This window comes from Petaurus breviceps, unplaced genomic scaffold, assembly GCF_028583685.1.
Source record: "Petaurus breviceps papuanus isolate PSGF00001 unplaced genomic scaffold, PetGlider_PUasm1.0 175, whole genome shotgun sequence".
Taxonomy (NCBI): Eukaryota; Metazoa; Chordata; class Mammalia; order Diprotodontia; family Petauridae; genus Petaurus; species Petaurus breviceps.
Window position 1 is genome coordinate 60,340,071 of NW_027185764.1, and position 14,476 is coordinate 60,354,546.

At 46.5% G+C, this 14,476-nt stretch overlaps 2 protein-coding genes across 4 annotated transcripts; one reads left to right on the plus strand and one right to left on the minus strand.

Moving 5' to 3' along the window:
• The first annotated feature begins 308 nt into the window (after positions 1 to 308).
• On the plus strand, positions 309 to 8,626 carry MAPK7 (mitogen-activated protein kinase 7). Of its 3 annotated transcripts, none has more exons than XM_069085207.1 (7): positions 309 to 475; positions 1,041 to 1,296; positions 2,527 to 2,692; positions 3,060 to 4,126; positions 4,279 to 4,847; positions 5,154 to 5,287; positions 8,131 to 8,626. In XM_069085207.1, the coding sequence occupies exons 2-7, from the start codon at positions 1,059 to 1,061 to the stop codon at positions 8,282 to 8,284; spliced, it is 2,328 nt and encodes a 775-aa protein (XP_068941308.1). In that variant the 5' UTR covers positions 309 to 475; positions 1,041 to 1,058; the 3' UTR covers positions 8,285 to 8,626. The 3 variants fall into 3 exon arrangements, with proteins under 3 accessions (XP_068941308.1, XP_068941306.1, XP_068941307.1); XM_069085205.1 differs by lacking the exon at positions 309 to 475 and adding an exon at positions 635 to 728; XM_069085206.1 differs by lacking the exon at positions 309 to 475 and adding an exon at positions 682 to 750.
• Positions 8,627 to 8,761: 135 nt separating this feature from the next.
• Positions 8,762 to 13,099, minus strand: MFAP4 (microfibril associated protein 4). The gene is made up of 6 exons (XM_069085208.1): positions 12,976 to 13,099; positions 12,439 to 12,514; positions 11,837 to 11,991; positions 11,348 to 11,444; positions 11,012 to 11,194; positions 8,762 to 10,505 (listed from the first exon to the last, which is right to left on the minus strand). Exons 1-6 carry the CDS (start codon positions 12,979 to 12,981, stop codon positions 10,258 to 10,260), a joined length of 765 nt encoding a protein of 254 aa, XP_068941309.1. The 5' UTR covers positions 12,982 to 13,099; the 3' UTR covers positions 8,762 to 10,257.
• Positions 13,100 to 14,476: the final 1,377 nt, after the last annotated feature.

The window sequence follows — 14,476 nt, forward strand, 5'->3', positions numbered from 1 at the left end:
TCCCGCCTACTCCCTTCCTGCTCACATCCTTTCCTTTTTCTTCCCCATTCCACAACTAGCCCGGCTTTTTCATTCACATTCGCCCCGCCCCCAAGCCCTCCTACTCTCGGTGAATGGCTGTGCAAAGCAAAGGTCCTGATAGATCAAAGAGAAATAGGAGGCGGGGTTTCTTAAGCGGTAGCCAAGGAAACGGATTGAGCGCCCCTAGGGTCCTTCCCTAATGCCCCGCCCATCTGCCTCTGGGAGCCGCTTGTGATTGGCTTAGACCAGCCTTGCGTCGCGTCCTCCGAGCGTGTCCCCAGTCCCCAAGACTGTGATTGACAGACGGATCACATTGTTCAATTTCCCTCCTCCCTAGCCTTCCCTTTTGTCTGGCTCCAGGAACAAGCTCTGATTGGCTGTTAGGAGCTCGAGCCACATCCTTCTGATAAGCTTTCCATTCCTGGGCCCTGAGCGGCCAGTGCAGGTCTCTCAGGTGGGTAGTCTTGGGAGGGGGCGTGCGCGCCCTTTTGAAGCTGCGTGAACCTCTTGGGCGGATCCCTCCAGCCTGCTCCAGGATCTAGGTTCCCCGCCCCACTTCCCCTTTCCCTTACCGGCCTCCGATAGGATAAAACGAACCGAGTAGGTGTGGACTTGGGGGGGGACAGGTCTCCGATTGGGTGTAAGGAAGTGGGCTTGGCCAGATGGGGTGGGGAAGGAGCTCAGCCTTGAGGTGGCGGCTGCGGTGGGTAAGTGAGCGGGTGACCACAGGTAAACCTTTTCCCCACCCCCCCCCACCTCTATATCCGCCCCTTAACTGAGGATCTGGGGATGTCAGGACTCCAATACCCCCGGGAAGAGCGCAGAGTGGTAGGAATCAGGGGTGAGGGAGGCTGGGGTGGGGGCCAGCCAGTTTGCCGGGACCGCTGCCCCCTCCCCCCCAGCCCTCGGTGCTCTCGGATCTCCCCCCTCTCGTGTGCTCGCCCCCCACCCCTGCTCTTGCCTGGTCTTCGGCGCGCTCCTGCCCCAGCCCCCCTTACTTATTTTCCCTGCCTCTTCAGCCCCGACCCTGGGTCATCATGGCCGAGCCCCGGAAGGAGGAGGAGGACGAGGAGGGGGGCGCTGGGGGTCGCCCTGAGGCTGGGAAGGCGGAGCCTCCCAACCCCGCGGCGGCCTCAGTGGTGGCCAAGAACCTGGCGCTGCTCAAAGCCCGCTCCTTCGACGTGACTTTTGAGGTGGGGGATGAATACGAGATCATCGAGACCATCGGTACCGGAGCCTACGGGGTGGTCTCCTCTGCCCGCCGCCGCCTCACAGGTGATCTCCGTCCCCTGTGACACAGGGGGCCGCCTTGGCCAGTCTCTGATCCCCCATCTGTCCAGCCACTCACCCACTGGTCTGTCCATCCATGCATCCATCCATCTATCACCTATCCAGCCATCTGTCTGTCCACCCTCCCATCCATCACCTATCCAACTATCCATCTCTCCATCTGCTTGCCCCTCCAGCCATCTGTCCATCCCTTCATCCATCCATCCATCCATCCATCCCCAGGAGAAGTAGTCCTCCACATTTAATTTCTCAGCAATTCTGAGAATCTTAGCTTTGGGAAATTTATTTCACATATTTTTATTTTACTTGAGTATATAAGCTACTCTCTTACAGCTTTTGGGATGTGAGGTCCTGGAGAGCCCTGGATCATTATGTATATCTCCTTCACCCCACTCCCCATGCCTTCTTCAGTGCTTGGTGAATAGTGTGCTTGTAGAATGAACCAATGAAATCATAGATTTATTCCTGGCCAACTTATTTAGCTCTTACCACTTCTCAGAGCTTTCCCTGGCTTTTTTCACAATATCCTTTAAAGTAACTAAGATGTATTTGTATCTGTGTATGTAAATGTATACATACATATATATATACACACATATACCTACATATACATATGTGTATCTAATATGATGTATACATACATATATAAATGATTTCCAGAGAAATGTGACTTGCCTGGAGATCACATCTAGTAAATAGCAGCTCAGGAACTAGAGGACAGGCCTCCTAACTCCTCCATCAGGGTGTAAACCATTTAGGAAGGTGGGAATCTAGGATGATGGGGAAAAGGAAGGAAACACACATTTTTTAAGTGCCTGCTCTATGCCAGGCACTGTGCTAAGCACTTTACAGATATAATTTTATTTGTTTCTTATAATAACCTTGTTATTGTGAGTTATTATCCCCTTTTACAGTTGACGAAACAAAAGTAGACAAGTTAATTGACTTGCACAGGGTGATAGCTAATAAGTGTCTAAGGCTGGATTTGAAAGGACTTCTTCTTGACTCCAGGCTCAGTGCTTAATCTGTTGCTTCACCTGGCTGAAAAAGATCCATATCTGAACCAGAGACAAGCTGGGCCACTGGATGGATGGAGAAATGTTGGTAGAGAACTTTAGCCTCTTCTCTATAGATATGTCAGACTGTATATCATATTTAGATATAGATATATGAGACTGAAAGTGGTGCAGCTGATCTTTCTTTTTCTCTCTCAAGGCCAGCAGGTAGCCATCAAGAAGATCCCCAATGCTTTCGATGTAGTAACTAATGCCAAGCGGACCCTCCGGGAGCTGAAGATCCTTAAACACTTTAAGCATGACAATATTATTGCCATCAAGGACATTCTGAAGCCCACTGTGCCCTATGGGGAATTCAAATCTGTGTAAGGAATAAAACTGGTATTTGAGGTTAGAGTCAGCGTAGCATCTTGAAGTGACGATCATAGTACCTGAATTTAAATGAATAGATGAGTTTCATGGAATAGAGGTTAGCAGGACACCTTGACACAACAAATGGCAATTAGAAGAGACAGATTCCTGTGATAGGCAGTGAGGCATTTTCCAAGGGAACAAGTTCCTGATGGTCCCAGGACGAGTTAAAATTGTAGATCCTCCTACAAGTTCTCTGGGAAAATAGCCTGTTACTCTTGGGGGAATCTGATCCTGGAGATAAGGTCTGAGGTAGAATGATGGGTTGGGAAAGGAAAACTAAGTGCTGCTGTGCCTAAGTCTTTTTCCTCTCTATCTCAGTTATGTTGTCCTGGACTTGATGGAGAGTGACTTACACCAGATCATTCACTCCTCCCAGCCACTCACCTTGGAGCATGTACGCTACTTCTTATATCAGCTGCTTAGAGGACTTAAGTATATGCATTCAGCCCAGGTGATCCACCGTGACCTCAAACCCTCCAACCTGCTGGTGAATGAAAACTGTGAGCTGAAAATAGGTGACTTTGGCATGGCTCGGGGCCTTTGCACTTCCCCAGCCGAGCATCAGTACTTCATGACAGAATATGTTGCCACACGCTGGTACCGTGCACCTGAGCTCATGCTCTCCCTGCACGAGTACACACAGGCCATTGACCTGTGGTCTGTGGGATGCATTTTTGGAGAGATGCTGGCTCGACGACAGCTCTTTCCAGGCAAGAACTATGTTCACCAGCTTCAGCTGATCATGACAGTGTTGGGGACTCCATCACCATCTGTGATCCAGGCTGTAGGGGCTGAGCGAGTACGTGCCTACATCCAGAGTTTGCCTCCACGCCAACCAGTGCCCTGGGAGACAGTATACCCAGGTGCTGATCGGCAAGCACTGTCACTTCTGGGCTCCATGCTACGTTTTGAACCTGGTGCTCGGATCTCAGCTGCAGCTGCCTTGCGCCACCCCTTCCTAGCCAAGTACCATGACCCTGATGATGAGCCAGACTGTGCCCCACCTTTTGATTTTGCCTTTGACCGGGAGGCCCTGACCCGTGAACGAATAAAAGAGGCCATTGTGGCTGAGATTGGTGACTTTCATGCCCGACGTGAGGGGATCCGCCAGCAGATCCGTTTCCAGCCCTTATTGCAGCCTGTAGCTGGAGAACAATGCTACCCTGATGTGGAGATGCCCAGTCCCCGAGGACCTGGTTCAGATTGTGCCATGGAGTCACCACCTCTGGCCCTACCTCCCCCTGGACCTACATCCAACACCATAGACTTGACCTCCTCTCAGCCTCCTCTACCCACTGGAGATCCAGCACCACCTAAAAAAGAAGGGGCCATCTCGGACAATACCAAAGCTGCTCTCAAGGCTGCCTTAAGAAACAGGCTTAAAGGTGAAAGAAGGAGGCATGGGTAAAGGGAGGGTGATAGAATAGAAATGAATATAGGAGTGGGAGAGCTAGTTGCAGAATTTGGTGGTATTATTGGGTATAGCTAGATCCTTGGGTGCAGCAAGCTCCTCATTTGCTCCCCTACTCTCATGCAGATGGTCCCAGTGCACCCCTAGAGGCCCCTGAGCCACGAAAACCAGTAACAGCCCAAGAGCGGCAGAGGGAGCGGGAGGAGAAGAGAAGGCGACGGCAGGAACGAGCCAAGGAGCGAGAAAAACGACAGAAGGAGAGAGAACGCAAAGAAAGGGGTGTAGGGGCAGGGGGCGGTCCCTCTGGTGATCCCCTGGCTGGTCTGGTGCTGAGTGACAATGACCGAAGCTTATTAGAACGTTGGACTCGTATGGCCCAGCCTCCAGCTCCACCCCCTGGGCCAGCAGCACCTACCCCACCACCCCCTGGTCCCCCTCCTGGACCTACCCCTCAACTTACTGGACCCTCTCCACTCCCAGCTACTCTCTCAACTGGTCTTCAGGCACCAGTTACACCTCTTCCAGTCCCCCAACCATTGGTTCCACCTCCTAGCCTTCCTGGCCCCACCCAGACAGGAACCATGCCTTACTTTCCACCTGGCCCACCCCCTTCTGATCTAGGGGGATCCCATCAGGCTCCCACTTCAGAGTCACCGGATGTGAACCTGGTGACTCAGCAGCTATCTAAGTCACAGGTAAGGAGAGAGATTGAGAAGGATCTTGGTTAAGGCCATTGCAACTAAGTTGTCAGCACACCTTGAGTGTGATTTAAGATTAGTAGAAAGGGATTGAGTTTGAAGGTAGGATTTGGGGTTCCTTTGGATTTTCTTGAAAAGGTATAGTAAAGATAAAGAAAGATTCACTGGGTATATCTACAGAGATTTGGATATTCTAGTTCAGGAGTGGAGATGGACATGGGTTCTTCACCATACTGTTGAAAAGAGAATAGATTGTAATAGCTACTTGAACTTAAGTTTGTATGTTTCCCTCTTTCTCTACAGGTGGATGATCTACTGCCCCCCGTTTTCTCGGGAACCCCAAAGGGCAGTGGGGCTGGCTATGGAGTTGGCTTTGATTTGGAGGAATTTCTCAATCAGTCTTTTGATATGGGTGTGGCTGATGGGCCTCATGACAGGTGAGTGAGGATGTGGTTTGAGAGAGGATTGAGAGGAGCTAGTCTAAGAGAAAGAATCTTGGGGAATTAGGCAGGGACCCTAAATCAAGGGTTTGTAATCTCTTTTATGTTATTGACTGCAGCACAGTCTAGTGGAGGCTGTGGATCCCTTCTCAGAATAATGTCTTTAAATATAGACAGGTCTCACCTTACTTAAATTCACATTACATAAATTTGACTTTATGTAAAGAATTCTGAAAGAAATCTGCATTCCAAAAATTATGAAAATTCCTTATGCAAAACAGATACTATACAATAAGATACTGTATGTTATGGGCAGCATGAGTGGTGGTGGGAAGCTGAGAAGCATCTCTTAAGACAGTTCCTGTGGGTCTGCACACAGTGAGTGATACTGTGCCTTTCCCTGTGTTCAGGTATTATCCTTACATTTTCACCATGGCTGGCACCCCTCTTGAGGGGAAAAATGAGCCATCTTGTAAACATAGGCCAATAGACTTGGAAATGAAAATGAAAATAATTAGAAAAAATGAACAGGGCAAAAATTGCCATTGATTGCACATGAACTTAACCTTGTGGTGTCAGTTGTGAACACTGTTGTGAACACCATTGTGAAGGATGCTTCTCAGGTAAAGGAGCATGAAAAAGGCATGCCTTTGCATTAAGGTGACTTATCTGCTGAAACAAAGGTGCTATTCTAGAAATTGAGACACTCTTAACTGTGTGGATAGAAGACCAGACTCAGAAGAATATTTCTTTAAGCTTGATAAAAATTCAAGCTAAGACTTGAAGCTTCTTTGAAGATTTAAAGGCAAAGTAACCTGAAGGGACACAGATATTTGGAACAAACCGTAGTTGGTTTGCACAATTGTAGAATTTCTTAATATACAAGTGTCAGGAGAAGCTGCTAGTGCAGATATTGAAGCAACAAAGAAATTCCCAGAGTTCTTGCAAAAAATAATAGATGAAGGTGCCTACTTACTTGCTAGAGCAGATCTTTAATGTAGACAGAACTGGTCTATTTTATCAAAGGATGCTGTCTTGAACCTACATCTCAGTGGAGGAAAAATTATGCCAAGGCATAGAGCTTTGAAAAATAGAATAACTCTTCTGCTTGGAGAGAATGCATCTGGGATTTGCAAATTAAAACGTGTTCTTGTGCACCACTCAAAACATCCCAGAAAAATGAGTCAGCAAGGCAACCCACCTGTGCATTATTTCACTAACCCTAAGATACCCTGAAATAACCCCTGTCATCTTTGTTTTTGGGGGTTCTTTTTTTTTTTTTGCTTTTTTGGAGAGGGGAGGTCAGGGAAATTGGGGTTAAGTGACTTGCCCAAGGTCACATGGGCTAGTAGTAAGTGTTAAGTGTCTGAGGCCCGATTTTAAGTCAGGTCCTCCTGACTCCTGGGTTGGTGCTGTATTCACTACTACCTATCCTCTCTACCCTATTGTCTTTGAATAACAATTTTCTCTAAGTCTGGAAGTTTTATAAAGATAATGGCATTCCATTCAGGATTCTACTTATTTTGGATAATGCCCAAGATCACCCTCCCTTTCTGGATAATTTTAATTTAAATGTAAAAGTAGTTTACCTTCCCCCTAACACTACCTTACATTTACCCAGGCAATTGCAGCTTTGGATGCAGATATGGACTTGACATTGCAAGATTTCTGGAAGTCCTATAATATATACTATGCAATCCTGAATATTGCTAAGGCATGGGAAGATGTAACAGAAACATGTATGAAAAGAGTTTGGGGGAAAAAGTGTGGCCATAATTCATTCCCGATTTTTGTGGATTTGAAGAAGTGAGTAACAGGATTGTAAAAGTAGCATGAGTTGTTGCTAGAAGTGGATGAGAATGATTAAAGGAGTTGATTGAGTTTCATGGAGAAGAGCTGTCAGTTGAGAATCTGACTGAGCTACTGCTACCTGCAGATTGTAGAAGCGAAGAGGGAAGCTTCAGAACTGTAGTTAAGCCAGAAAAGTTCACAGTGAAGCCATTAACAGGAGCATTTCATCATTTGAGTGAATTTCTTTCTTGTATTGAAAAGATGAATCCAAATACTTCAAGATTTTTAAAAGTTCTAAGACTAATTGAAGAGAATATTGCTGGCTATTGTCAGTATACAAGGAAAAAAAGAGTCACTGTCCAAACATCTCTTGATAGCTTAAAAAATATTGTGTAGCCAACCACTAGTGATAAAGGCTAAGTATAGTGGGTAGGGAAGGAGTAGCATATTGTACACCTGTGTTAACTTTGCAGTACTGTTCGTACTTTATCATTAACTTTACCTTTCAATTTCATAATTCTGTTTGTTATCATGGCACAGTATTTAATATGTCTGTACCTTATTATTTTTGTAAATATATTATTTTGTGTATGTCTATTATATAGGCTAAGTGAAGTGGGTGGGTAGGGGCACATTCACATTACCTAAAAATCAATTTACAGGGGCAGCTAAGTGGCATAGTGACTAGAGCACTGGCCCTGGAATCAGGAGGACCTGAGTTCAAACCCAGCCTCAGACACTTGACACACTTACTAGCTGTGTGACCTTGTGCAAGTCACTTAACCCCAGTTGCCCTGCCTTCCCTCCCCACCAGAAAATCAGTTTATATAGAGGTTTGTGGAACAGTCCATTTCTGTAAAGCAAGAATTGTGTGTACATACAATAAAAATGTATAAGATTACAAAGGAAACCAATTATATTGATATAGAGTCATTAACATTTTAAAAAAGGTTTACTGACTCCAGGTTAAGGACTTTAAGTCATGGGATGCAGCTTGACCTTGCTGATTAATGTTCTGTTCCCTTCTCTGTTCTGTTCTCTTCTTGTAGCCAAACAGATTCAGCCCCGCTGTCAGCCTCTCTGCTTACTGATTGGTTAGAAGGGCATGGGATGAACCCAGCTGATATTGAGTCTCTACAACGAGAGATCCAAATGGACTCTCCTATGCTGCTGGCTGACCTGCCTGATCTTCAGGAGCCTTGAGGACCAGGCATTAAAAAACCAGGCTCAAGCTGGGGACAGGGAAACAAGATCCTTCAGTTTAGGTCAAAGACTGGGTCTAGAAAAGAAGCCCCAAAAGACTGAGAATCCATGTTTTGATGGGGAGAATAGGAGCACCGGTTTATTCTCCAAGTTCATCTCAAATTCACCCTGCAACCTTAGGTGGAAGCCTCAGTATCTGTAAAACTCTGGGGAAATGAGGAGGGCCCAGGAAGTTCTGTTGCCTATCACTTATTAGAGCTGCCACTTCCAGTATTGAATTTTTAAAAAAATTTTTTACATTCCTATTGTTGTGGGACCAGTGAAATATAAGATTGATCCTGACTTCTGTCTCCAAGTGTCATTTTGGGAATTGAGGGAAACATTTGAAAGGGTGAGCATTAGGAGAGCAGAATACCTGGTCTTAGGAGCTATTTGAAAGTCTAGCAACTTCTTTCAAGCCATCAACAGAAGAAACAGTTTCTTTAGATTGGGTATTCTGTAGGTTTATTGACAAATTGTAGCTTCCACTTTGCTGTTTCAGTAGCTAGTCTACTCCTCATCCTATCTCTCTCCCTTTTCCACTTCGTGCACCCAGCAGACTGCAGTAGGGGTGTGTTCTCTTCTCCTATCTTAAGAACACAGTCTGAAGGGGATGTAGGACCTGCCGACTGGGAGTGGACTTAAGGTATGGTGGTAAGATAGTTTCATCCCAACAATGAGCCATTTCCTTCCCACCCTCCTTCTTCATACTTGCCACTAAAATGCACTTGATTGGATGGGGTGGGATGACTGGACCTTATACATTTTTATCAATAGTGTACAATATAAACTGGGAAATAGAACAGAAAGCAGCTAGCTAGCTTTGAGGGAATGAAGGAGGTCAGGCACAACTGTTACTGGAGTGTGGCCCTTTCTGATACTCACCTCTGAAATGGAATAAGGTTTCAGGAAAGGCTGTGATGACAATAGTAGATTCTAGGGTAGGAGAGTTGGCAGCCTTTCTATATAAACCACAGAGTGGAGTTGGCTGCAGTGGGACCCAGCAACAGCTCATTATGACAGCACGATATTAGCTGGCCCTGGAGTGAAGAATTGACAACTGAGGAAGACTGCCAAAGGCAGCTGGCTCCAGGTTGGAATTCAAGAGACCACAGCTAATGAACTACTGACTCTCTGGTGACCCCAGTGGCAGTCATAATCATAAGTGGCAAAACCATTTCTGGGGTGAGTGTGTAGTCATAGCTGAGTATGATAGCCAAACCCAGCTGGTTTCTGGGATAGTCTGTGGGCACAACTTATTAGGAAAATCCAAGGGCAAGGTTAGTAAACAACCCTACTTGGATGACAAGAGGTTAACGTTTAGTTCATTCAGCCTATTTAGGGAGGGAGCCACACTGTAGGTATACAATGGCCATTAGGTTAGATATGGTGGTATTAGCCGGGCATAACAATAAACAAGGTCTGGATATGGTTAACAGCATCTGAATAATATCCAGGTTTTGGTGGGTTTGGGTTTTTTGGTCTAGACCTGTACCTTCACTGATATGGGGGATCTCCTGTAAAGAAAATCCCATTCTTATAGGTAGATAGTTTACCTGTAATTGAATCAGAGAGAGTTGTCTTTGGACCCAGGTTACATGACTTAATCAGAATGATCTAGGTGGTAGATGTTAGAGAGAGGACTTGAACCTAGGTCCGCCTAACTCCAAGGCTGCCCCGGATCCAATACAACACTCCTTATTGCTATCTGAGCATAAAAATGAATGAGATCTAGGTGGGACTGACAACAGCTGAGCAAAAGTCAAAGGCCATTAACTTAGGAGCCAGGAATAAATGTTAACTGACAAATAGCAAAAATACAAGGGTAGGGGAGTCAACAGAAGAATGAAAAGCCACAGAAGCCAGCAGCTGAATAGAGAGCTGGGTGAAAAGTGAGGATGAGGGCTATAATCATTATGAAGGGGGTGCTGCCCTCAGACACGGCGAATCTTCATCTCGGTACGCTTAAGGGAGTAATAGAATCCTTTCCATTGGGCCCAGTTGATACCATTGGCATAGGAAACGTGGGTCCCCCCCAGATAGAAGCCATTAAGATTTGCAAAGTGACAGCTCCGGAACCAGAAGGCTCCAGATGAGAGTGCTGCACAATTCTGTACAAATTGGTCCTGGTCCTGGTCAAAGGTGGAGAATTTCTGGCCACTGTGGTAGGAAAGAGAATCACCTGGGAAGAAGGGAGGAGAGGAGAGCACAGGTTGGGGAGCTGATTGTAAAGACTGAATGGATATAGGTGGGGGGGGGGGACTATAGTAGAATATAAAAATGAGATCTACGTAACATGGCCAACTGGGGGTAAGGGGAGGATAGCTGCCCACCCCACCCTTGCCAGATTTTAAGACAAATGTGCCTTCTGAAATTAAGGGAAACATCTGCTCTGTGATGGGGAAGAGGGAAGGAGAAGACTTGGAGCGAAGCTGACTATAGCTTCCTTTTGGTGCCAAGGCTGAGGCTGAAGTTTGGCCCTGGCTCAGCTGTGGATTCTGCCAGATATGGGAGGGGAAGATGGGTGGGACCTTAGAGGGAATGTGAGGGCCTCAGGCTTGGGGACCAATCTGGTAGTGCCAGCTTCTATTCACCTCTCCTTCCCTGGGGGCCCTTGTCTTCAAGTTACTAAAATTGGGGAAAAGCAGGGAAAAGTCCAAGAGGCATAGAGACAGAGCTGAGTGTTACCTGCTCCCCCGTCTTCAAAACCAGTCACATAGAGAGTGTAGCCATCTTCCTCTGCGTTGACAGCATTGGGGGAAATAGAGAATTCTGTGTACTTGGCATAGGCTGTATTGTTCTCAAAGTCTTCCAAATCTACACGCAGCTCATACTTTTGCTTCAGGGTCAGGAGGTGGATGTTCTTTAGCCCTAGAAGGCCAAGGGAGGTTAGAAGCCAGTCAGTCTTCCAATGCCCCCACCCTAGGATTCAAGCAATCAGTCCCTGGCAGTCTCTCAGCCTCCACACCCTTCCCAGACGTCTGCCCTCCAGGCCCCAGTTCTCTTTTCTCTTTTTCACCTTACCCAGCCAGTACTCTCCATCAGCTCGTCCAAAGCCCAGCTTGTAGTCATTCCAGCCCCTGAAGAAGCTGACAGAGCCATTGAATCTTTTCTGGAAAACCTGGAGCAAAGAAAGTGGAAAGCTGGACTGGGCAAAACCTGATGGGGGAAGGGAGTGTGGGTATTGTTTGGAATTGATTCTGGTACTCCTTGAATCAATTCCTGTTTTCAAGTTTTCTTCTATTACAGGTCCCTTCTCAACAGCATCTTGTTCTCTGTCTTAAGTACCTCAACTTTCTAAGACTTTCTTCTCTTCAACCCAGTTTCCCTGAGCTTCCTTCTTACAGAATCTAAAAGTCAGAGCCGTAAGCTACCTTAGAGCTCATCTAGTACAATTTTCATTTTATAGAGGAAGGAATAGGGATCCAAAGCAATTAAGTAGCTTAGAACTGCCCTCTCCTTTTCTAGTCTCCCTGCCTTGTGACAGCTCAGCAACTCTCCTGTCAGTCTTACCGTCCATTTGCCCTCATCAGTGCTCATATCACAGAAGACTGGCACAGGAACACTGGGTCCTGAGGGGTAGATAAGGTAAACCCCATCGGTTCGGTAACCCTGAGCATAGATGTCATCACAGTCCAGGGGCTGCTGAGCACAAGGCTTCTCCAGAGCTAAGAGACAGGGAACAAAGAATATCAGTTGCTGCTCTCTGGATTGAGCTAATTTTCAGCCCCCACCCTGATTTTCTCTGAGGATGGAAAATTTTGCTTTTTTATAGATCCAAAGAGCTGAAAGAGATAGTGTTTCCCAAACCTATCATTTTTCAGCTGAACCTACTGAGGCACAGAGTTCTTCAGCTAGTCAGTGACAGAGTTGAGATTTGAACCTTGGTCTCCCGATTGCCTGTTCAGTGCACTGTCTCATTGTCTACTCCTGCTGTCCATATCACGCTCCCACCACCACCTATATGTAACCAGGTGCTTTCTGAGTCCCTGGTTCAGAACTGTCCCCACCCATCCTGTCCCTGTGATTCAAAGGAATGCTTTCCCCTGCACTCCCTTGCCCCCTTTTCTGTTCCCAAGGGATTGGGATGTGGATGTCCCTGGTCAACAGCTTACCATCTCCTCGGATTCCAAAAGACTGGGAGGAGCAGTAGGGAGCATGAAGGAAGAGGAAGAGCAGCAACAGAGAGGCCTGGAGAACAGAAGATAAATGGTTACATATACATATACATATATATATATATATATATATACATATTCATATACATGGAAATGGTCCTGGAAGTTTCCAACATCAACCCTAAGTCAATTTAGTGTTTTAAGACTCTTACCTGTTGTTGCCCCTCAAGAACTTTCCTGCCTTTGACTGCAGCTCATTTCCAAAACTCTAATACCCCTGACCAACTTAGCGTGCCCATACGTGATAAGGCCTCCTTCCACCCCAAATTATAAGGAGAAACAACCAGTTCCCAGCACTCCTAATTTTATCTCCCTCCAGCATTCTCTGTATCCTCGCAGTTGATTGCATCCACATAAAGGTAGTCATTTCTAATTATGTAGGAGCCTCCCTTGGTGACAGATCCATTCTAAGCCATAATAGTGGCCTGTCTGGTAGGAGATTCCCGCTCTGGGGCCAAGTTTTCTTCCCAATACCTTCATGTTGTCCGCTCGGCTCGGAGTCTGTTCTCTTTCTGCAGTGCTGGGACAGGGCAGAGTTATTTGTCTGAGCACCCGCCAGGTCTTCCCAGATCCTTCCCCCCACCCCTTGTCTGCAATCTCCCCCTCCCCCTTCCTTTACTGAAGCAGGATCAGTTTACACTAGAAGGAGGAGGGGGTCAGGGGTGGGGGTGAGTGGGAATGGGGCCAGTGGGACACCTGGCTCTCATTACAGGCTGTCTGAGAAAAACCACAGCAGACGTTAACTCATTGCTGGACCCAGCGTCCTAGCCCCCCGACACATGTGTTCCCTTGTAGTGCTCCACCTTCCTCTCAAGTTAGAGATGCTCTGGGCTCCTTGTTCCCAGCTTATCAATCTAGTTCCACTTCCCGCTCTTGCTCCCAGCTGTCCCATTTTAGCCTTTTAAATTCTCCATATCCCTCCTCTTCCCAATGGTTCCCCCTGCAGACATCTGTTTATTTTCTCTTCTTCCTTTTTCATATCTGCATTTAATCAGTCCTTTTTCCCCCCTGGGTTTTTGGAAGAGAATGGAGTCTGATGGGGAGAAATAAGGGTTTTGAGGTAATATGCCTGAATTCTAGAAAGGAAAAAAAAATTGGAAACTGGAAATAAGATACCAGGGTTATATGAGGGGAGTGGAGATTGGGGAAGGACAGGATACCTAATTTGTGAATCCCTGTCTTAGGATTTACCTCTGTCTTTTGGGAACCTTATAAGGATGGGGTGAGGGGGAGCAGACTGCAGGAGGTTAGAGGGTTAGTGAGGAGGGGTAAAAGGGGCCGAGTCCTGTTTGCTGGCTAAGCTGGGACATTTCTGAGCTGTGAGCACAGATTCTGTCCCCACTCCAGCCGCTCTGTCTGTCCCCATTTCCAGCCAACAGCACCCCCCACCTCCGTCTCCTTTCTGTGCCCAGTCTCTCAGGGCTTTTCTCCCAGTTTATCCCAGTTAATCCCAGTTTACACGATGCCTCCGTCTCTATATACGTAATGATAACTTGTTTTGTTACCACTCTTCACACCTCAGGTCAGTATCAGTTTTTGTCCCTCTTATGTTTTCTCTCAGTCTCTTGGTCCCTCTGAATTATTTTTAAAATGTTTTTCTTATCTCAGAGAACTCTTTCATGCTTCCCCACGGCTTTCAGGAACTTTTGCTTTTTGTAGGGCAAAATGACCAAGGGGGTGGCAAGGATGTATGAGGACACCAATGTCTGAACTGCAAGGGCAATCTCAAGTTTACAGAGCTGGGTAAAGAGATTAAGATGAAGATAGCAGAAAATGAGAGGTTAGCATTGTATAAAACTGGTTACAGCTAGTTTCAAAATGGAACCATGGTTGTTGAGGCCAAACAAGAGTCTGCCCTGGAACTCCCAGATTCCACTGCAGAAGTTCAAGGAAGATCTGGGAGACTGTGCAGTGAACAGACTCATTCCAAGAAAGACAATGAAGTATGGGAACAGAAGTCAATGCAATCCACTCC